Source organism: Notolepis coatsorum (genome assembly GCF_963971535.1).
Source record: "Notolepis coatsorum genome assembly, chromosome: 4".
Taxonomy (NCBI): Eukaryota; Metazoa; Chordata; class Actinopteri; order Aulopiformes; family Paralepididae; genus Notolepis; species Notolepis coatsorum.
Window position 1 is genome coordinate 68518742 of NC_140168.1, and position 24689 is coordinate 68543430.

A 24689-nucleotide genomic window follows, 5' to 3' on the forward strand; every position below is an offset into this window, starting at 1 on the left:
TCCCACCATAAAATAACCTTTGTAAAGTCAGTTCTCTTTGCACTCGCAGTGTTTACTTCAGACCTCCTTTGATTCGGGGGAGTTCGCTTGTTAGATTTGGAGGGAGATCGTATCGCCTAATGAATTTCAAGCACAAGGGCGTGTTACTTTTCCACTCCTGTTGTGCTCTATAGCACCAATTTAATCAACTAGTGGTCAAAAACTCCATTGGATACCTTTAAATCAGATTTTTTTTTTTCTTTTTCTTTTTTTTTTACAAAAACGTTTACACATAGCTGCTAGTCTCAGTCACCTGACTAAATGAATCACTGTGCTTCTTGGAAAAGCCCACAGGTGTGATTGGGAAGGTCTCTCTGGGAGCATGTAGGTTGGTCATTTCCATCTATCTGCGGCCTCGTGTGTTTATCATAAAATGCGTTCTCTGTCATCCGCCGCTATCGTCTCCTCCAAGTGCAGTGTGGCAGCCAGGCCAACCACAAGGGGGCGACAGAGAGTCGAGTCGTGTGCCCCCCCCCCCTTCCCTCCCACCCCCCCTCTGTTTCTATATCTAGTCAGTCAATCCTTCTCTCCAAGGACATCAGTCTCTCCGTTCGTCTCGTAGTCTTTCCATTCGTCTGTCACCAAAGTGATTGGACCCCCCTGACTCAGCAGCCAATGAGCATCGAGAAGGAGGAGGAAGTAGGAGTGTTTCCATGGCTCCAGCCAATGGCATTTTGAGAGTCCATTCGAGAGTCCCGCCCTCCGTTTAAAGAAGCGCTTGCGTCTCTGTGGAGGGGGGGGCGGGGCGTTTTCCTCCAGTGGTTGGGAGCAGTGGGTTGGCTGATGGTCCTGTCACTTAGGCTGGTCACTATGGCAGCTGGCTTGTGGTTGGTTGGTCGGTCGGTGGGTGGGTGGGTCAGTCACTGTCAGAGTTCACGGCTGACGAGCCTTTCCTCTTCCTCTTGGGGGCTTTGGGCTTCTCCTCCTCCTCCTCCTAGACACACACACACACACATGTACATACACACACACACACACACACACACACACACAGCCAGAGAAAAGTAGGGAAGCCATTAAATATGATCCTGACTAGTAATAAACTCATGACAACACTGGTATTATAATTAATACCGGACATTTTACAAAATGAGAGCTTACTTCTTTAATGTTATACAGCTACATTGATCCACTGTGTCTGTTTAATTTATTTTCAATGATTAGTATCCATTTATTGGACAGAGAGTTGACGTGAAGTTAAAACTAAGTGAAAGTGAAACCTAAAAATCTGATGTACTGCAATAACAACGTGTCCTTTGTGATGTACTGCAATAACAACTAGTCCTTTGTGATGTACTGCAATAACAACGTGTCCTTTGTGATGTACTGCAATAACAACTAGTCCTTTGTGATGTACTGCAATAACAACTAGTCCTTTGTGATGTACTGCAATAACAACTAGTCCTTTGTGATGTACTGCAATAACAACTAGTCCTTTGTGAAATACTGCAATAACAACTAGTCCTTTGTAATGTACTGCAATAACAACTAGTCCTTTGTGATGTACTGCAATAACAACTAGTCCTTTGTGAAATACTGCAATAACAACTAGTCCTTTGTGAAATACTGCAATAACAACTAGTCCTTTGTAATGTACTGCAATAACAACTAGTCCTTTGTGAAATACTGCAATAACAACTTGTCCTTTGTGATGTACTGCAATAACAACTAGTCCTTTGTGAAATACTGCAATAACAACTAGTCCTTTGTGATGTACTGCAATAACAACTTGTCCTTTGTGAAATACTGCAATAACAACTTGTCCTTTGTGATGTACTGCAATAACAACTAGTCCTTTGTGAAATACTGCAATAAAAAACTTGACCTTTGTGATGTACTGCAATAACAACTAGTCCTTTGTGAAATACTGCAATAACGTGTCCTTTGTGATGTACTGCAATAACAACTAGTCCTTTGTGAAATACTGCAATAACTTGTCCTTTGTGATGTACTGCAATAACTAGTCCTTTGTGAAATACTGCAATAACAACTTGTCCTTTGTGATGTACTGCAATAACAACTTGTCCTTTGTGATGTACTGCAATAACTTGCCTTTTGTGATGTACTGCAATAACAAGGTTTTACTGTAACAGTTCTACAAGGTGTGGTGCAATTTTACTGGTAATAATAACTGCGGGATGTCTGTTACAGGAGAAGTCAGGCCCTGTGGCTGTAAAGCTCTGATACAGGAGTCAGGCCCTGTGGCTGTAAAGCTCAGATACAGAAAGAGATGGAGGAGATGGGGGAGGAGATACAGGAGGAGATGCAGGAGGAGATGGAGGAGATACAGGAGGAGATGGAGGAGGAGGTGGAGAAGGAGATGGAGGAAGAGATGGAGGAAGAGATGGAGGAGGATATGGAGGAGGAGATACAGGAGGAGATGGAGGAGGAGATGGAGAAGATGGAGGAAGAGATGGAGGAGGAGATGGAGGACTCACGGAGGCGCTGCTGGAGGCGCTCTCTTCCTCGTTGCTGGCAGGAGGAGCGGCTCCTTTGCGGGAACGCGGTGAGGAGGCCGGGGCTTTACGACGAGACTTGGGAGGTTTAGACTGAGAATCCTCATACTCCTCCGCTAGAGAAAACAGATCACTGAACCTGGAGAGAGAGAGAGAGAGAGAGAGAGAGAGAGAGAGAGAGAGAGAGAGAGAGAGAAATAGAGAGGGAGAAATAGAGAGGGGGAGAAAGATAGAGATGGAGGGAGAAGGGAAACGAGAGAGATAGATGAGAGGGTCTGTGTGTGGGTGATAAAGAGTCTCTTATTTTTTATAGTTTTAGAGCCTGTAGGACCCCCTTAATCCAACTGCTGTAATTCAAATATTATTTTAATCCTACTCTGTGTACATGTCATTTGATCAGATTGTCTTAATCCTACCGTTGTTGTTGTTAGGAGAGCAGACCTCTAGTGAACTGCAAACACGATTGCCTCTACTATGTCTTCAACTTTCCTGGAGTTGGTTCTACTAACAGTTTAAACTAGTTGAGGAAATAGTCTACAGTTCACTAGAGGTCTGCTCTCCTCCGAGTGATAATAGTGTCTACAGACAAAGTCTCAAGCGCGTTCCTGTAGTAACGCGAGAAGTGAAGCGTTGGTCTGTGGAATCGGAGAACACGTTGCAAGCGGCACTAGAGTGCACAGACTGGAACGTGTTCCCCACTACACTGAAACAGTGCTGGTCTTTGTTGGTACTCTAGTAGAAGAAACAATCCCCTCTACAGAGTTTTCCCAAACCAAAAGCCCTGGGTAGAGAAATCCGTCCGTGAGGCTCTGAAAGCGCGCACCTCAGCCTATAACGCCGGGCTCATGACAGGTAACATGAACGAGCACAAGGCGGCAAGATACAATGTAAGGAGGACAGTAACAGAGGCAAAAAGGCGCTACAGGGTAGTGATGTCAAAAATATCGAAAAATCGATACATATCGATTCTGAATATTTAAAACGTTTCAATACTCATTTCCCGAAATATCGATATTTAATTATTCATACATTTTTTATTTGTATAAGGAAGTTGCATTGTTCATTTCAATACCTGTAATAGTACAGTAGTCCACACACACACACACGTGCATTCAGTTAAGTCGGAATATGACTGTAATACAAACAGTTGTGGTGGACACTAGATGGAGGTGTCTCACTTCAGAATAGACACTGATTGAGTGACAGGAGGGAGTTGACTTAAGGGTGTGGTTGTACCTTGGTTCTGGTGGATTTGTTTGGAAGTAAAGTTCAGAGACTCGATACTCCGTCTGCTCGTCTCATTGATTCACTTCCACAGTGGTGACCCTAAACGTGTGAAATATGAGCAATAACGAGAATCCACCGGCTGTGGTTCCCGCAGTGTATGCAGCTACAGTCAAGTTGCCAGAGTTTTGGCAGCATGACCCGGCCCCGTGGTTTCAGCACATCGAGGCACAATTTCACCTCCGCGGAATAACGTCGGATGAGACGAAATATTACCATGTTGTTGCGGCATTGGATTCCTCCACTACACGCCGGCTGATGGGATGCCTGAGAGAGCCGCCAGCAGCCGGCAAATACGACGCGCTCAGAGAACAGCTGTTGCGCATTTTCCAGCTGTCAGATGCAGAGCGCGCGGAGCGCCTATTGTCCCTCAACGGATTGGGGGACAGTAAACCAACAGAACTGATGGAGAACATGCTAGCACTGCTTGGTTCAGGTGACGCTACATTTATTTTTGTGCAGCTGTTCCTGCGTCAACTCCCGACTCCGGTGCGCACGGCTCTGGCCAGCTCGCCTCTCGTGCGCACCAAGGATTACCGGGGATTGGCAGAGGAGGCGGACAGAATACTACTGGCCTCCCGTCAGTACTGTGTGGCTGCTGTGTCTGATCGGGTGGCTGATCGCAGGGATCAGACACAGAGGGATGATAGAGGGCTTTGTTATTATCATCGCCGTTTTGGCAACAAAGCGAAGAGCTGTGTTCCACCATGTACCTTTGGTAACCAGGGAAACGCGAGAGCCGGCGCTCGTTAGCGGCTATGAGCGCTGGCGTCAATATCAACGAGCTGTTGTTTATCGAGGACACGTTGTCTGGAAGGCGTCTGTTGGTGGATTCTGGCGCCCAGAGGAGCATCCTGCCTGCGTCGGCCACGGACGCCTTGGGAAACGGTCATGGACCACCCCTGGACGCGGCTAATGGGACTTCCATCCGTACGTTTGGTACCAGGTACGTGACTATGTGTTTACATGGACAGCAGTTTAGCTGGGAATTTATTATTGCTTCTGTGTCGGTGCCTATACTGAGCGCGGATTTTTTGTGTGCTCACAGACTGTTAGTGGACGTTGCGAACCGTAGGCTGATTGGCTCTGTGTCCTTTGACACATACCCCTGCACACTGGGGGGGCCGGGGCCGCCTGCCCTGGCCAATATGCTCGTTTTTTTTTATCGCCACAGGCGATATGTACCAGCGCCTCCTCGCTGAGTTTCCTGCTCTGACTGTCCCCACTTTCTCTGCCTCTGTCGCCAAGCATGGGGTGGAACATTACATCCCAACGGTGGGCCCGCCAGTTTATGCACGGGCGCGCCGCCTGGATGCTGCTAAACTGGCAATAGCCAGGGAGGAGTTTGCCACAATGGAACGGCTCGGCATTGTGCGCCGGTCCAACAGTCCTTGGGCCTCCCCACTACACATGGTCCCCAAGGCGGACGGGAAGTGGCGTCCGTGTGGTGATTTCCGTCGCCTAAATAACATCACCACTCATGACCGGTACCCAGTGCCACATATCCAGGATTTCTCTGCCCACCTGGCGGGCGCCACCATTTTTTCTAAAATAGATTTGGTGCGTGGCTACCTGTCATTTTTGTTTATTTATCTGGACGACATCCTGGTAGCCAGTGCATCGGTGGAGGAGCATCGGGGACATCTCCGTCAACTGTTCGAGCGGCTCAACGAGCATGGGCTGATCGTGAACCTGGCCAAATGTCAGTTTGGCCTGCCGGCCATGGATTTCCTGGGCCACCATGTCTCTTCCCAGGGGGCTGTTCCTCTACCCGCCAAGGTGGAGGCAATTGCTGCTTTCCCCCGCCCCCTCACCATCAAACCTCTCCAGGAGTTCCTGGGGATGGTTAATTTTTACAATAGGTTTATAGCCCATGCGGCTCACCTGATGAGACCTCTGTACGAGGCGTTGAAGGGGAAGAGAGCCAACGATGACGTGGGCCGGTCCCCGGAGCGGGTCCAGGCATTTGAGGGCTCTAAGGCTGCCCTTGCCAACGCTGCCATGCTGGCACACCCATCTCCTGCTGCTCCTATAGCCCTCACCACCGATGCCTCCGATTATGCAGTAGGTGCGGTGTGCGAGCAGTGGGTGGCTGGCGCCTGGCAGCCTCTGGCCTTCTTCAGTAGGAAGCTGCGCGACAACGAGAGGAAGTATAGTACATTCGACAGGGAGCTCCTGGCCCTCTTCCTCGCCATACGTCACTTCAGGTTCTTGCTGGAGAGCCGCAAGTTCACAGTTTTTGTCGACCACAAGCCCCTAACGTTTGCCATGGCCAAGACCACGGAGCCATGGTCGGGGCGGCAGCAGCGCCAACTTTCCGCCATATCGGAGTTCACTACCGACATCCAGCATGTAGCCGGTAAAGACAACCAGGTGGCGGACTGCCTCTCCCGGGCGCGCGTCAGTCCTGTGCACCTGGGCATCGACTATGTTGCCATGGCTGCTGACCAGCTCACGACTCAGACCTTCAGGCGTTCAGGACGGCTGTGACAGGACTTCGACTTGAGGATGTGGTGTTTCACGACTGCGGCGCCACGCTCCTCTGTGACGTCTCCACTGGCCAGCCCCGCCCCATGGTTCCAACTGACTGGCGCCACCGGGTATTTGACACCATTCATGCCCTTTCACACCCTGGGGTAAAGGCGTCGGTCAAGCTGGTAGCGGCCAAGTTCGTCTGGCCGGGCCTTAGGAAGGACGTCAAAGTATGGGCGGCCTCCTGTGTGGCGTGCCAGCGTGCCAAGGTACATCGTCACACTAAGGCCCCCCTGGAGCCGTTTCTCATTCCAGAGAGGCGGTTTGACCATGTCCACGTGGACCTGGTGGGCCCACTTCCCCCGTCTCAGGGTTTCACACACCTCCTCACTATGGTGGACAGGACCACCAGGTGGCCGGAGGTTGTTCCCCTGTCATCAACAACGGCTGCGGAGGTGGCTCGGGCGTTTATCTTCGGCTGGGTCACTCGGTTTGGCACGCCATTGGACCTGACTTCAGACAGGGGATCCCAGTTCACTTCTGAGCTGTGGAGCACCGTGGCTGAGGGACTTGGGGTGAAACTCCATCGTACCACAGCATACAACCCAAAGGCCAACGGCATGTGTGAGCGTTTTCACAGATCCATGAAGGCCGCTCTCCGGGCCACGCTCACAGATGGCAACTGGGTCGACCGTCTTCCGTGGGTCATGTTGGGCCTGCGTACTGCCCCTAAAGAAGACCTGCAGGCCTCTTCAGCCGAATTGGTTTTTGGTCAACCGCTGAGGGTCCCAGGGGAGTTCCTTCCTGGTTCCTCTGCCCCTTGGTCCACTACAGCTCACCGATCTGCCTTCCAGGACGCAGCGAGGGTGTTTGCCCCAGTTCCCACACATCACTGCCTTCCCCAGTCCTACATTCCTAAGGACCTAATGACTGCGAGGTATGTGTTCATCCGTCATGATGCCCACCGTTCTCCACTGCAGGCTCCCTATGACGGGCCCTTCTGCGTCCTCGAGCCGGGCCCCAAGTACTTTGTGGTGGACATGGGGGGGAATAAGGAGCAGATCTCAGTCGATCGTCTTAAGCCTGCTCATGTGGTCCCAAATGGGCCGGTGGAGCTGGCTCAGCCCCGGCGCCGGGGCCGGCCACCCAAGTTTTCCCCTGTCCCATGCCCTCCGGCCGTTGTTACCCCTACCTTTCCACCGACGAAGCCTCGGCGGCGGCGGGGACGGCCCCCTGCCCCTACCCTTACCCTTTCCCCTTCCACGTTCCCTGTGACTGTTAAATACAGTCGTTATGGCCGCGTGGTCAGACCTCCTAAAAGAGACTGAAGACACTCGGTGCACTGTATTTGCGGGTTTGTTGTGTTCAGTTCCGTTTGTTTGGTGTTGCACTGAATGTCAATTCTGAATGTTCGGGGGGGGCCTGTGTGGTGGACACTAGATGGAGGTGTCTCACTTCAGAATGGACACTGATTGAGTGACAGGAGGGAGTTGACTTAAGGGTGTGGTTGTACCTTGGTTCTGGTGGATTTGTTTGAAAGTAAAGTTCAGAGACTCGATACTCCGTCTGCTCGTCTCATTGATTCACTTCCACACAGTTCAGTTTGTCAGGTACATGCAACACAGATTACAGTGTTTACATCTGTCTGCTTGAGAAAATACCATGTTCTGCAATACAAATTATTGAAGTGAGATGAACAGTTATTTTTAAATGTGTGATCTAAAGATAAACAAAGGGTCTTAAAAGTGTTATATTTATCTTCTCTTATAGTACCAGAGAGAAGCTGAGGAGAATCAACCAGCAAAAAAAGCGACATTTATATAAAAAAAATAATAATTTAAGATTGAACATTTTTCCCCGTGGTATCGAAAATGGTATCGAATATCGATACTTTTCAAGGTATCGTATCGAAGTTTGAAATTCCAGTATCGTGACAACACTACTACAGGGATAAGGTTAAACTTCAGTTTGAACAGGCTGATTCCAGAGGCAGGGCCTCAGAACGATGACAGATTACAAAGGCACCTCCCCTCAAGCTGAACAATGATATCTCCTTGGCGAATGAGCTCAATACCTTCTATGCGAGGTTTGAGGCTGTGAATAACAACACCAGCCTACAGACCACTGCAATAGAGGGGGGAGCCACTGCCGATGGAGACTCAGTGTTCAGGATAACAGAACATGAGGTGAGGAGGACCTTTAAGAAAGTGAATATCAGGAAGGCAGCAGGACAGGACGGTATCACCGGCCGCGTCCTAAAAGTCTGTGCTGACCAATTGGCCCCGGTATTCACTGACATATTCAACCTGTCCTTAGAAGAGGCTGTCATCCCCACCTGTCTGAAGAAGTCCACCATTATCCCTGTACCCAAAAAACCCATGCACGCTTGCCTCAACGACTATCGCCCTGTAGCTCTCAGCTCCATAGCCATGAAGTGCTTTGAGAAGCTAGTGAAGGGCTACATCTGTTCCTCCCTCCCCAACAACCTGGACCCCCTGCAATTTGCATATCGCCCCAACAGGTCCACGGAGGACGCCATAGCCCATGTGCTGCACACAGCAGCATCACACCTGGACAAGAGGCAGAGGAACTATGTGAGAATGCTATTCATCGACTACAGCTCAGCATTCAATACCATATAGTCCCCTCCAAACTCGTAGCCAAGCTCAGGGACCTGGGTTTGAACTATGACCTCTGCCAGTGGGTCTTGGACTTCCTGACGGGAAGACCCCAGGTGGTGAGAGCAGGCAACTGCACCTCCTCATCCATCACTCTCAACACAGGGGCCCCCCAGGGCTGTGTTCTGAGCCCCCTCCTCTACTCGCTGTACACACATGACTGTGTGGCACAGCGGAACAACAACACAATCATCAAGTTTGCTGACGACACAGTATTGGTGGGCCTGATCTCTGCAAACGACGAGAGGGCCTACCTGGAAGAGGTAGAGGATCTGGTGCAGTGGTGTCAGGAGAATAGCCTCTCCATGAACGTCAGCAAAATGAAAGAGATGATTGTGGACTTTAGGAGATCGGGGGCCATGGGACTACAGCCCCCTCAGCATCGACGAGGCACCGGTCGAGAGAGTGAACAGTTTTAAGTACCTCGGAGTCCACATATCCGAGGACTTGACATGGACCACACACATTGACAGTGTAGTGAAGAAGGCACGGCAACTAGGGATGGGTACCTTTCACATTTGAACCGATACCGGTACCGGTACCTGTGAATCGATACCGGTACCCAACGGTACCTTTTTTCGGTACTTTAGTCTCAAGAAATTTTATTTACCTACCTCAGTCGTAAAAAAAAAATCCAAACTTCAAATAACTACAATTTCGACAGTTTTCGGCTCGTCATTGCTCCGACTGCTTTGTTGTTGAATCAAGTCAAATCCTAGGTAAGCATATATTGTGCGTGTGAACGTTGACATGAAAAGAAAAAAGTAAAAAAAAAAGTAAAAAAAAAAGTACATTTTTTTTTTTTTTTTTTGGTTTCTCACTTGATTTGATACTCGGTAGTACCGACGTGTTTCGGTTCGGTACCTCAAAAGTACCGAATTCGGTACCCATCCCTAACGGCAACGCCTCTACTTACTTAGTTCAAAGTGAGTCAGAAGATCATCAAGACAACATCAAGGTAACATCACCTCCTGGTTCGGGAATAGCACCGCACAAGACCGTAGCTGAGACTACAGAGAGTGGCCCGTTCAGCCGAATGCACAATTAGAGGTGGGCTTCCCACTCTCCAGGACATTTACAACAAGCGTTGCAGGGCCATGGCTAAAGAGAATAATCAAAGACTCTAGTCACCCAAACAACTGCCTCTTTGAACTGCTGCGGTCAGGCAAGCGATACCGTCTCATGGCCAGTACAGAGAGACTCAGAAGGAGCTTCTATCCCCAGGAGTTCAAAACTTTTAATCCCTATCTGATTGGATCAGATTTGGATTTTGGGTAGTTCAAAACCAAAAAACAGGATTAGGATCACTTTGATATCCGATCAGATCAGGAAATTAAATCCAAGCTTTAATCTGGATCAAATCTTCAAAATGGGTAGTTCAAACCGACAACACAGGATTGGGATCAGTTTGATCCCAAAAAACTGGATTATCTTGATCCCACCAGAGGGGTGGATTTCCAGTGGATTACCAGAGCAAAATGTACTATACAATTTATTGAAAAATAAATGTGACTTCCGGTTTTGAGATGGGTGGATAGGAGACCACTGAAAGAGCTCCCGGTCAAATAACTCGAGAAAGGGAAGTAAAACCGTCTAAAACAGAATAAAAGGTGAAAATTCAAAGATATAAGAGAAAAGGAAGGATGTGCACGAGAAAAAGTGAGAGAAATAAGACCCCAGAAGACGTACAAACACCGGAGGAAAAATCTAACCTCGAGGAAATGACTGAAGAAATGGCTCAGACGAGCGTGACGCAGGGAGGCAGGGAAGGAGACCCCGTGGAGCCCGCCTGGTTAACAAGAATACAAACGACCATGCTGGCTGGGCAGGAACTACAAGCCAAGGCTAACCGAGAGCTACAAGCTAACGTGCAGGCTAATGCAAAGGCTATTCAAGCTATACAAGACAGCATACAAGTTAGCACACAAGCTAACACGAGGAACGTGCAAGCTAGCGCGTTGGCTAGCCAACAAGAGTTACAAACTAGCATACAAGCTAGCGTGATGGCTAACCAGGCGAGCACGCAGAATATCCAAGACAGCATTGATGGACTGAGGGAAGAGTTGAAGAGGGGACAGGACGAACTCAGAGGGGAAATGAATAAAGGACTCGAGGCAATGAACGGAAAAATACAAGAGCAAGAGAAAGACATAAAGATGTTGGAAGAAAGGACGGCCGATACGGAAGAATGGAATACAGAAATGCATGATATTCTGAAAGAGACGCTCGAACAACAGAACATGATGAGAGGAAAGCTAATGGACTTGGAGGGGAGGTCGAGGAGAAACAACATACGAATATGGGGTCTGAAAGAGGGGATGGAAGGAGATTCGATGGTCAAATATGTGGACAGCCTGATTCGAAGAGAATTAAAAATGACAGCCCTCGACAAGACAGGGATTCAGAGAGCGCACAGGACTCTGGCGCCGAAGCCGCGAGAGGACAAACCACCGAGAGCAGTTATAGTAAACTTCTTGGAATTCGAGGTGAAAGAGAACATTCTTAGAACAGCCTGGCAGAAGAAGATAGAGGTGGGGGGACAGAGAGTTACTTTTGACCATGATTATGCAACGGAGGTGGCGGTAAAGCGTCGGAGCTATGTTCAGATAAAAAAATCTCTGAAGGAAGGCGGAATCAGATTTCAATCACCAATGACCACGCTGAAGGTTCATTGGAAGGAAGGCGCAAAGGTGTACGGAGACGTGCGGGAGGCGGCGAGGGACATGAACCAGAGAGGATGGAAGGTGCCGGGAGGAGGAGACGAGAGACCTACGCTGCTGCAGAGGTTGGAGAAGGCGAGGAGATGGACCAGGGTCGGCGGGGGACGAGGAGGAGACGAGGAGAACGGGAAGGTGAAGGGGATCTGAATTGATTCAAAGCAGATCAACTGAGAAGAAGGACGCAAGGACACGGAGAAAGGGGGCGGAGAGGAGACGGTGATCAAAGGGTGGATGAGTACAATGCACACACACAAAATATATAGTGAGAAGATAGTAATGTACATGAGATAATTATAGGTAGACCAAAATTTAGAAAGGAAGGCATAGAGATTCGAAGCACATTGGACTGATATACGTATGACTCACATAATGCAAGAGAGTGAAAACATGAAAGAGACTTGTTGAGCAGGAAGAGTATGACAAAATACATGGGGGATAATTAAACCGAAAGTGATAAAAAAAAAAAAAAGGGGGGACATGTGCATTCAAGAGATATATGGAGACGGACATTAAAGGGACTCAGGAAAACACATGTCGCATAACACAGTTAGACGGAAACATGAAAGTGACTAAAACGGAGCTTTTTGACTGGGAGCTCGGTCAGACCACACACAGAGCTGGACATATATAGTGCGCTCAAGGTAGCCACTAGGGGGGGCCCTCTCACTAGGAGAGCCACTACTCCCCACCCACCAGCGGGGAAAAGAGGGGAAAGAATAGGACCCTCAAATGCCATGGAAGTTCAAAGAGTGAATTTTGATGTTGATGTTGATGTTTATTATGTAAATATGTATGTAAGTCAGAAGGAGATAGCAGAGGCTACAACCACAAATATTATTTTATGTGACATGGGTAGAACGGGAGAACAATTGGAAAAGAAATATGACACAAGTTAAGGGTGTAAAGATGATGTCGTTAAATGTGAATGGTATGAATAACCCGATAAAGAGGAGTAAGGTGATGACGAAACTTAAAAAGGAAGAGGCGCAGGTCATTTTCTTGCAAGAAACACATCTTATATCACAAGAACATGAAAAGCTGAAGAGATTCGGGTATGAAAACCTGTTCTATAGTTCTTTTAAACAGAACCTTAGAAGAGGAGTGGCTATACTAATTAAGAACACAGTGAAATTTGAGATGATCAAGGAAATAAGGGACAAGGAGGGAAGGTATGTGTTGGTCAAGGGGAAAATGGAAGGTCAAATGGTAACACTAATAAATGTATATGCTCCACCGGACAGTGAGAAATATCTATTTGAAACGATCTTTGATATTATAGCGTTGGAAGGGGAGGGGGTCCTGATCTGTACAGGTGATTTCAATGTGGTACTGAATTATGACATAGACACGACTAGCACAAAGAAATGGAGGACAAACATTAGCAAATATATGAATATACATATGGCAGAATTAGGAATCATAGACATATGGAGAGCAATGAACACGCTAGATAGAGAATATACGCACTATTCACACCCGCACACAACATATTCAAGGATAGACTATTTTCTCATGACAACAGGGGACAGATATCGGGTGGAAGAATGCAGGATAGGAGTGACGGATATTTCAGATCATAGCGCAATATATCTGACAGTAAATCTTAAAAGTAGACGGAGGAATACAGTTTGGAGACTGAATGTAGGACTATTGAACAACAAAGGTTTGGTTAACCAGGTGAAGGAAGACATAATTAGATATAGAGAAGAGAACGATAATGGGGAGGTAGATCCAAACATTTTATGGGATGCACTAAAGGTAGTAATACGGGGAAAATTGATAGAAAAGACGGCATTACTCAAGAAGGCTAGAATAGGGACATACCAGAACTTGATAAAGAAGCTGAAAGAATTAGAGAAAGAACACCAAAGCTCAAAGAACCAGGAGACACTTAGAGAGGTTAAGGAAGTTAGAGGACAGATAAACAGGGAGCTGCTGTCAGAAATAGAGAAGAAAGCTAGATACATGAAACAGACATACTATGAAGGGGGACCGAGGGCGACCAGACTGTTAGCTAGACGAATTAGGACGCAACAAAAAATAAACACAATACATACAATAAGGGACACAAACACAAACAAAATACTGAGAGAACCAGCGGAAATAGAGAAGGCATTTGAAGAATATTATAGGAAACTATACACACAACCGATAGCGGCAGGGGAGGAGGAGATAGAATTTCTTTCGAAAAATTGGATTTACCATCAATAGGGAAGGAACAGAATGGAATATTAAATGCAGGAATCACAGAACAAGAAGTGGGGAATGCGATCAGTAGGGCAAAGAGTAGTAAGTCACCGGGTAGCGACGGATTCCCCTCGGAATTCTACAAGACATTTAGGCAGGAACTGAGCCCCATGTTAGAAGCAGCATTCAGACACACAATGGAAAAAGGCACAATGCCACCTTCATGGAAAGAGGCCATAATTACTACAATTCCAAAAGAAGGGAAAGATAGAGAACTGTGTAGTAGTTTCAGACCTGTGTCCATACTTAATGTAGATTACAAGATGTATACATCAATAATATCCAAAAGATTTGAGACATTTATGACAGATATAATAGACGAAGACCAGACTGGATTCATTAAAGGAAGGCAGACACAGGATAACATAAGGAAGACAGTGCAGATAGTAGAGGAGATACAAAAGGAAGGAGGAAGTGCAGTATTAGTTAGCCTAGATGCAGAAAAAGCCTTCGATAGTGTAAGCTGGTTATTTCTATATAAAGTATTAGAGAGATTTAGATTAGACAAAAACGCTATGAAAACAATTAGGGCATTATATCAAGAACCGACGGCTAGGATTAAGGTGAATGGTAGTCTGACGGACCGGATTAAACTAGAGAGAGCTACCAGACAGGGTTGTTGTCTTTCGCCGACGCTCTTCGATGTATTCATCGAACCACTGGCCCAACTAATTAGACAGACCAAAGACATCAAAGGGTTGGAGATAAGGGGGACGGAACATAAATTGGGATTATTCGCAGATGACGTGATAGTATATATGAGACAACCAGACATAAGCTTCCCGACACTGATGGATCTGCTGACAGAATATGGATATTACTCAGGGTATAGACTTAATGTGACAAAGACACAGACATTAGCACTGAACTACACACCAACGATAGAGATCAAAGAAAAATACAAAATCAAATGGGACATGGACAGGATCAAGTACCTAGGGGTGAACATCACAAGAGGGGGGGAGGGGCTATACGATGCAAACTATACACAGATAAATCAGAAAATCAAGAGAGATCTAGAAAGATGGACAGTGATGCCCCTAGATTTCAGTTCAAGGATCGAAATCATTAAGATGAACATATTACCAAGGTTACTATACCTATTTCAATCCCTACCTATATTAATACCACAAAAACAATTTAGGGAATGGGATAGACAGATATCAAGATTCATTTGGGGGGGGAGAAGGCCAAGGATCAGATATGTGACTCTACAATTACCAAAGGAGAAAGGAGGGATGGCAGTACCCAGTTTAGAAAGCTATTACTATGCAGCACAGCTTAGAACAGTAGCATGCTGGTGCAATGTGAACTATGAGGCCAAATGGAAAGATATAGAAACCAAAAGAGAGGGATTCAAAGTGCAGACACTGATAGGAGATAGGGAGCTGTTCAGAAGACAGGAACAACTACTAGATCCAATTACCAGATTCACTATAAACATATGGAACACAATAGTAAAGAAATACAAGCTAGAAAAAGAATCTAAGATACTGAGATGGATAGCACACGACAACAAATTCAGACCAGGGATAGAAGATCATGGGTTCAAGAGGTGGGAACGGGGGGGTGTAACAGCAATGTGCACGATGACGGAAGGAGGGGAGATGCAGACTCTACAAAAATTGAAAGAAAGATACGGACTAGAGAATAGGGACCACTTTAGATATTTACAGATTAGGGACTACTATAACAAAGAAATAAAGCAAGATAGAGACAAAGAACAGAATGGGGTAATTAAGATAATGGTAAAGTCATACGAAGGACGGAAGGGGAGGGTGATATCAGCACTATATCAGGCAATAATGGACAGTAAGGGAAATACAACATTGTATGTGAAAGAAAAGTGGGAAAGAGAGTTGGAAATAGAGATAACAGAGGAGGAATGGTATGACACATGTAAGACACAACAAACAACCACAGGATCAAGGATATGGAGGGAGTTTGGGTGGAAAAATATAATTAGATACTTTATAACACCAGAAATACAGGGCAATTACACACCAGCAAAGAAAACATGTTGGAGGGAGTGTGGACAGGAAGGGGCGAACCATACACACATATTCTGGGGATGTCAGAAGATAAGGCACTACTGGGAAGAGATAGGAGGGATAATAAATGAAATAATAGGATACGAAATACCCCAGGGAGGCCAAGTGTTGTATTTGGGGAATCTGTCACAGGAAGGAATCCAAGGGGAAGACAAATATTTGATTAAGATATTGATAGTGGCAGCCAAGAAAGCTTTAACTAAACTGTGGTACAAGGTAGAAGTGCCGACAAAGGATCAATGGATAGAGTTGGTAGAGGGGATACAGGAAATGGAGAGAATCACACATCTGCTGAGGCTGCAAGAAGAAAAGTTTGAATGGAAATGGGGAAAATGGGAAGAATACAGGAGGGGAAGTAACGACATCACAGAGGTTTGAAAAGGATACAAGGAAATGAATAAAAATGTAAATAAATAATGCAAATGTAGAAGGGACCGAAGGACCCATGTCACACTTTTTCTTTACCCATTTTTTGTCTATTTGTTTTAATTTATGTACTGTGTATTGTCTATGAATGTTGTCTATGTATGTTGTTGAAAAAATGAAAATAAAAATTTAAGTTTAAAAAAAAAAAAAAAAAAATGTCAATATAAATAAGATGGCAAAGTTTGTTAACTGAAATAATAATTTTTTTTTGCCTTCATGGCAAATCAATACAATTTTTTATCTTTTGTTCACATTTGTGGTGGCCTATTTTGTTTTCAACCAAATGCTGATGACATAAATGTTTATGCTCATAAAAGTATCACAACAAAGATTGTCAATCATAAATGTAATTTAGATTATACAACGGCATGCAAATTTCTCGATTCTGATTGGCCATTTACACGTCTTTATTGGCAACAATCCACGGTCCTGGGCTCAGGACCCGCCCACAACCGAATCACATATCACTCCCCGGCTCACTCCGGGAGAAAACAAGATCGCGGACAACAAATGGATATGTTGATAGCACCATAACGACTAAATATGAAGCGATTCTGTCAAGGGGAATGTGTTAGTCCTTTAAACAATGTTGGATGATGTAATTGATGGGTCTTGAGTCAATCTAGAACAAAAGAAAAATCGCGGATTGATTGATTGATTAATTGATTGATTTAAATTTCTACTTCCTTCCCACTGACTGCAGCGTTCACTCTCACACTGTCCGACGCTGGCGTACCCACAAACACACACACACACATACACACACACACACACACACACACACACACACACACACACACACACACACACACACACACACACACACACACTGTGACACACACACACACACACACTCCTGTCTGCAACAGCGGGGGAGTCAGACTGAGAGAGAAGCAGCGCTGTTTTAAGTGAGCATGGTCTATTGAATTGATTGATTGGTTGATTGCTAATTTTATTACTGTACCCCTGGTTTCCAACTGGTTAAGTTTAGGCTAAAAGAAATAAATAAAAAAATAGGGCGAAGAAAACGTTTTTTTCCTATAGGGCAAAGAAAACGTTTTAATTTGTTTTACCTACTTTATATAGAAGCATCTAAGAATGAAGTTCTATGGAAAGTAGGTCTGCATTCCCTTAACAATTGTGTGTATTGAGCCGTACTGTATTGTACCCATTCTGCATCTGGTAATAAAATTTTCAATCAATCATTCCAATAATACACAGTTGGATGTGTTAGTTGGTTGGATGCACTTCAAGCTGCTTCCACATGAGGCAACTTCTCTCAATCATTCCAATAATACACAGTTGGATGTGTTAGTTTGGTTGGATGCACTTCAAGCTGCTTCCACATGGAGGCAACTTGTCTTTTTTGTAGTTGTGGGAACTACTTTTTCTGGCGGATGGTTTTTTCAATAAATCTTCGATTAATGTGTGTTTATTGTATAGAAATAAGGTTGGATGAATCTGGCAGTTGTATAAAAGCTTTACACCACTTGTAGTCGTGATTTGTGACCAATAAACCATGCCTAGGGGGGTCTAACGACCCTCGGCTGCGCCTCAGGCCTAACGACCACCCCTAGGCATGGTTTATTGGTCACAAACCACTCCTGCGCGTGATGTAATGCTTAATTAACCCATTCTCTGCCGGAGCTTATATCCATCCTTGTAGCCTCTCTGCCAGCACTATTTGTCTATGGAGATGTTCACCTTCTTTGCAGGGCTATAACTTTTTTAATTGTATTGCTAAATTGACATTACTATGGCCCATTCAACATCAATTATCTATCGTTCAGGATGTAGGAACGTTTTACTTTTTCATTCACACATTCATACTAAAATATGGTCTAAAGTATAAATATGTTTTTATCGTTTTCTGCAGCATTCCATAGAACGTGAGTTATAGCCATAAATACATATATTAGATCATCAAATGTAGTTTGATACCGATTGACGTCAGATAAAAAATTTCAATTGTACAAGGTCCTAAACGTCATGCCTCATCATCTGCTGGTGACCGGAGGGGGGGGGGGGGGGGGGGGGGTTTATAAGTCCGTGGCCGACGTTAAATCATTTATGTAGTATGGGTGATATGTTGATCAGAGCAGTTTGTATGTATAATAATAATCAAACACGCTGAAACTCACCGCAGCTTCCTCGTAGCATTGTGCGATCAGCGTGGAGCAGAAAGTTCGCTATTATGGGATGTCGATCTAGTTGGTCCAGTTCCACGTTGTATAATACTATATACGTCCAAATCATGTTGTTTATCGAGTTATTGGCAACGGATCGATATCCAGTGTATCAAGATGGAGTCCCGGGAGCGATAGCGAGTGGCCGGACAAAATATGGGTGAGCACCACTTCCGGCCGCTCACTTCCGGTTTTGGCGATTCGCCGATCGGCCACCAGATGGCGGTCTTGAACCGTTGGAGAGTTGAGAGGAGATCTACAGGAAATCTCAAGTCTCCGTGGGTGAAATATGATTGCCATGACAGATTTTTGAAATATTGATCTCAAAGACGCTGTACGACGTCATTGGCAGATTACGCATGGCGAGGAATGACGTCTAAAGTAGTCCTTTGGCGATTAAAGGGTTAATTATATTCGACTAAGAGGTTGGCCAGTAGACTACGGCTCCTTTCGACCGATTAGTCGACTAATCGATTAATAGGGGTCAGCCCTATCTATGGTGACATTTTTTCAAAATGCCCCTTTACGTATTTAAAGTAAGTGTGTGTGTGTGTGTTTAAGTTTATTTGGATCCCCATTAGCCACAGCAGTGCTGGGGCTATTCTTCCTGGGGTCCATATCACATAAAATACAGTTACAGACGTATACACTCACAACATTTACATGTCATACTACAGACAATTAAAACAACAATAAAAACCCTAATACACTCATAACATTTACATGACATACAGACCATTAAAACAACAATAAAAACCCTTATACACTCACAACATTTACATGTCATACAGACAATTAAAACAACAGTAAAAACCCTAATCAAATGTGTGTGTGTGTGTGTGTGTGTGTGTGTGTGTGTGTGTGTGTGTGTGTGTGTGTGTGTGTGTGTGTTACCTCATCTTGTGGGCTTCATCACAGCTGGCCTGAACGTGCTGCAGAGCCTGGAGGATGGGTGTCTGGGTGAAGACTGAGGAAGAGGATTACAGCATCATCAACCATCAATCAATCAATCAGGCTTGCTTACATCATTATCAAAGTGCATGCGTATGAACATGTGTGTGTGTACTAACAGTTATTCTTGGTGTTGCTGAGGTTGAGTCTCAAGTTGTCCATGTGTTCTAAGATCTGTTCCAGGGTCAGCTGAGCCAACTTACTGCTGGAGCTACGAAGACTGGAGAGAGTGAGAGAGAGTGAGAGAGAGCGAGAGAGCGAGAGAGAGAGCGAGAGACAGAGAGAGAGAGAGAGAGAGAGAGAGAGAGAGAGAGAGAGAGAGAGAGAGAAAGAAAGAGCGAGAGAGAGAGTGAGAGCGAGAGCGAGAGTGAGAGCGAGTACGAGAGAGAGGGGGGGGGGGGGGGGGGGGGAGACACAGTTACAGCTTTGGTGTAATATTTCTGACCACACAAGAATTTAAAAACAAAGAACCTGTTATTTACTGTTACCTTGCACTCTGGTTAGACGACTTTACTTTACTGTTACCTTGCACTCTGGTTAGATTACTTTACTTTACCGTTACCTTGCACTCTGGTTAGATAACTTTACTTTTCTGTTACCTTGCACTCTGGTTAGATGATTTTACTTTACCGTTACCTTGCACTCTAGTTAGATGACTTTACTTTACTGTTACCTTGCACTCTGGTTAGATGACTTTACTGTTACCTTGCACTCTGGTTAGATGACTTTACTGTTACCTTGCACTCTGGTTAGATGATTTTACTTTACCGTTACCTTGCACTCTAGTTAGATGACTTTACCGTTACCTTGCACTCTGGTTAGATGACTTTACTTTACTGTTACCTTGCACTCTGGTTAGATGACTTTACTTTACTGTTACCTTGCACTCTGGTTAGATGACTTTACTTTACTGTTACCTTGCACTCTGGTTAGATGACTTTACTTTACCATTACCTTGCACTCTAGTTAGATGACTTTACTGTTACCTTGCACTCTGGTTAGATGACTTTACTTTACTGTTACCTTGCACTCTGGTTAGATGACTTTACTTTACTGTTACCTTGCACTCTGGTTAGATGACTTTACTTTACCATTACCTTGCACTCTGGTTAGATGACTTTACTTTAACCTTGCACTCTGGTTATATTACTTTACTGTTACCTTGCACTCTAGTTAGATGACTTTACCGTTACCTTGCACTCTGGTTAGATGATTTTACTTTACCGTTACCTTGCACTCTAGTTAGATGACTTTACCGTTACCTTGCACTCTGGTTAGATGACTTTACTTTACTGTTACCTTGCACTCTGGTTAGATGACTTTACTTTACTGTTACCTTGCACTCTGGTTAGATGACTTTACTTTACTGTTACCTTGCACTCTGGTTAGATGACTTTACTTTACCATTACCTTGCACTCTAGTTAGATGACTTTACTGTTACCTTGCACTCTGGTTAGATGACTTTACTTTACTGTTACCTTGCACTCTGGTTAGATCACTTTACTTTACTGTTACCTTGTACTCTGGTTAGATGACTTTACTTTACTGTTACCTTGCACTCTGGTTAGATGACTTTACTTTACCATTACCTTGCACTCTGGTTAGATGACTTTACTTTAACCTTGAACTCTGGTTATATTACTTTACTGTTACCTTGCACTCTAGTTAGATGACTTTACTGTTACCTTGCACTCTGGTTAGATGACTTTACTTTACTGTTACCTTGCACTCTGGTTAGATGACTTTACTTTAACCTTGCACTCTGGTTATATTACTTTACTGTTACCTTGCACTCTAGTTAGATGACTTTACTGTTACCTTGCACTCTGGTTAGATGACTTTACTTTACTGTTACCTTGCACTCTGGTTAGATGACTTTACTTTACCGTTACCTTGCACTCTGGTTAGATTACTTTACTTTACTGTTACCTTGCACTCTGGTTAGATGATTTTACTTTACCATTACCTTGCACTCTGGTTAGATGATTTTACTTTACCGTTACCTTGCACTCTGGTTAGATTACTTTACTTACCTTGCACTCTAGTTAGATGACTTTACTGTTACCTTGCACTCTGGTTAGATGACTTTACTGTTACCTTGCACTCTAGTTAGATGACTTTACTGTTACCTTGCACTCTGGTTATATTACTTTACTGTTACCTTGCACTCTAGTTAGATGACTTTACTGTTACCTTGCACTATGGTTAGATGACTTTACTTTACTGTTACCTTGCACTCTGGTTAGATGACTTTACTTTACTGTTACCTTGCACTCTGGTTAGATGACTTTACTTTAACCTTGCACTCTGGTTATATTACTTTACTGTTACCTTGCACTCTAGTTAGATGACTTTACTGTTTGCACTCTGGTTAGATGACTTTAATTTACTGTTACCTTGCACTCTGGTTAGATGACTTTACTTTACCGTTACCTTGCACTCTGGTTAGATGACTTTACTTTACTGTTATCTTGCACTCTGGTTAGATGATTTTACTTTACCATTACCTTGCACTCTGGTTAGATGATTTTACTTTACCGTTACCTTGCACTCTGGTTAGATTACTTTACTTTACTGTTACCTTGCACTCTGGTTAGATGACTTTACTTTACTGTTACCTTGCACTCTGGTTAGATTACTTTACTTTACCGTTACCTTGCACTCTGGTTAGATGACTTTACTTTACTGTTACCTTGCACTCTGGTTAGATGATTTTACTTTACCATTACCTTGCACTCTGGTTAGATGATTTTACTTTACCGTTACCTTGCACTCTGGTTAGATTACTTTACTGTTACCTTGCACTCTAGTTAGATGACTTTACTGTTACCTTGCACTCTGGTTAGATGACTTTACTGTTACCTTGCACTCTAGTTAGATGACTTTACTGTTACCTTGCACTCTGGTTATATTACTTTACTGTTACCTTGCACTCTAGTTAGATGACTTTACTGTTACCTTGCACTATGGTTAGATGACTTTACTTTACTGTTACCTTGCACTCTGGTTAGATTACTTTACTTTACTGTTACCTTGCACTCTGGTTAGATGACTTTACTTTAACCTTGCACTCTGGTTATATTACTTTACTGTTACCTTGCACTCTAGTTAGATGACTTTACTGTTACCTTGCACTCTGGTTAGATGACTTTACTTTACTGTTACCTTGCACTCTGGTTAGATGACTTTACTTTACCGTTACCTTGCACTCTGGTTAGATGACTTTACTTGACTGTTACCTTGCACTCTGGTTAGATGATTTTACTTTACCATTACCTTGCACTCTGGTTAGATGATTTTACTTTACCGTTACCTTGCACTCTGGTTAGATTACTTTACTATTACCTTGCACTCTGGTTAGATGACTTTACTTTACTGTTACCTTGCACTCTGGTTAGATGATTTGACTTTACCGTTACCTTGCACTCTGGTTAGATGACTTTACTTAACTGTTACCTTGCACTCTAGTTAGATGACTTTACTGTTATCTTGCACTCTGGTTAGATTACTTTACTTTACCGTTACCTTGCACTCTGGTTAGATGACTTTACTTTACTGTTACCTTGCACTCTGGTTAGATGATTTTACTTTACCATTACCTTGCACTCTGGTTAGATGATTTTACTTTACCGTTACCTTGCACTCTGGTCAGATTACTTTACTTTACTATTACCTTGCACTCTGGTTAGATGACTTTACTTTACTGTTACCTTGCACTCTGGTTAGATGATTTGACTTTACCGTTACCTTGCACTCTGGTTAGATGACTTTACTTTACCATTACCTTGCACTCTGGTTAGATGACTTTACTTAACTGTTACCTTGCACTCTAGTTAGATGACTTTACTGTTATCTTGCACTCTGGTTAGATTACTTTACTTTACCGTTACCTTGCACTCTGGTTAGATGACTTTACTTTACTGTTACCTTGCACTCTGGTTAGATGATTTTACTTTACCATTACCTTGCACTCTGGTTAGATGATTTTACTTTACCGTTACCTTGCACTCTGGTTAGATTACTTTACTGTTACCTTGCACTCTAGTTAGATGACTTTACTGTTACCTTGCACTCTGGTTAGATGACTTTACTGTTACCTTGCACTCTAGTTAGATGACTTTACTGTTACCTTGCACTCTGGTTATATTACTTTACTGTTACCTTGCACTCTAGTTAGATGACTTTACTTTACTGTTACCTTGCACTCTGGTTAGATGACTTTACTTTACTGTTACCTTGCACTCTGGTTAGATGACTTTACTTTAACCTTGCACTCTGGTTATATTACTTTACTGTTACCTTGCACTCTAGTTAGATGACTTTACTGTTACCTTGCACTCTGGTTAGATGACTTTACTTTACTGTTACCTTGCACTCTGGTTAGATGACTTTACTTTACCGTTACCTTGCACTCTGGTTAGATGACTTTACTTTACTGTTACCTTGCACTCTGGTTAGATGATTTTACTTTACCATTACCTTGCACTCTGGTTAGATGATTTGACTTTACCGTTACCTTGCACTCTGGTTAGATGACTTTACTTTACCATTACCTTGCACTCTGGTTAGATGACTTTACTTAACTGTTACCTTGCACTCTAGTTAGATGACTTTACTGTTACCTTGCACTCTGGTTAGATGATTTGACTTTACTGTTACCTTGCACTCTGGTTAGATGACTTTACTGTTACCTTGCACTCTGGTTAGATGACTTTACTTTACCGTTACCTTGCACTCTGGTTAGATTACTTTACCGTTACCTTGCACTCTGGTTAGATGACTTTACTTTACTGTTATCTTGCACTCTAGTTAGATTAGATTAGATTCGATTGTACTCTATTGTCATTATATTTGCATACAATGAGATTTGGGACTCAAACTTTAGGTGCAGTGTGGGAGGGGGACAGGGTGAATTATTGGTGCATGTTAGAGTTCAAGGTGGTGATGGCTCTGGGGAAGAAACTGTCTCTGAGCCCGTTTGTTCTGGCTCTGATGCACCTGTAACGCCTGCCCGATGGCAACAGGTCATACAGGTGGAAGCCAGGGTGTGAGCTGTCCTTAATGTTTTTTTGCTCTGTTGAGGCAGCGGGCGTTGTGCAAGTCCTTCAGGGACAACTGACAACTTATTTTCGTTGTACTGCACTTGTGCTGAATGCCAATGAAAATACAATTGTTGTC

At 44.2% G+C, this 24689-nt stretch overlaps 1 protein-coding gene across 1 annotated transcript in view; it reads right to left on the reverse strand.

Annotated features, from left to right (window-relative positions):
• Positions 1 to 550: 550 nt before the first annotated feature.
• Positions 551 to 24689, reverse strand: part of ints3 (integrator complex subunit 3) — a 120786-nt gene continuing 96647 nt past the window's right edge. Inside the window, exons 26-29 of the mRNA XM_084312721.1 lie at positions 19630 to 19730; positions 19454 to 19526; positions 2478 to 2634; positions 551 to 973 (exon numbers count right to left, since the gene is read on the reverse strand). Coding sequence (XP_084168847.1) covers positions 896 to 973; positions 2478 to 2634; positions 19454 to 19526; positions 19630 to 19730 — 409 coding nt within the window. The 3' untranslated portion in view covers positions 551 to 895. The remainder of the gene's footprint in view (positions 974 to 2477; positions 2635 to 19453; positions 19527 to 19629; positions 19731 to 24689) is intronic.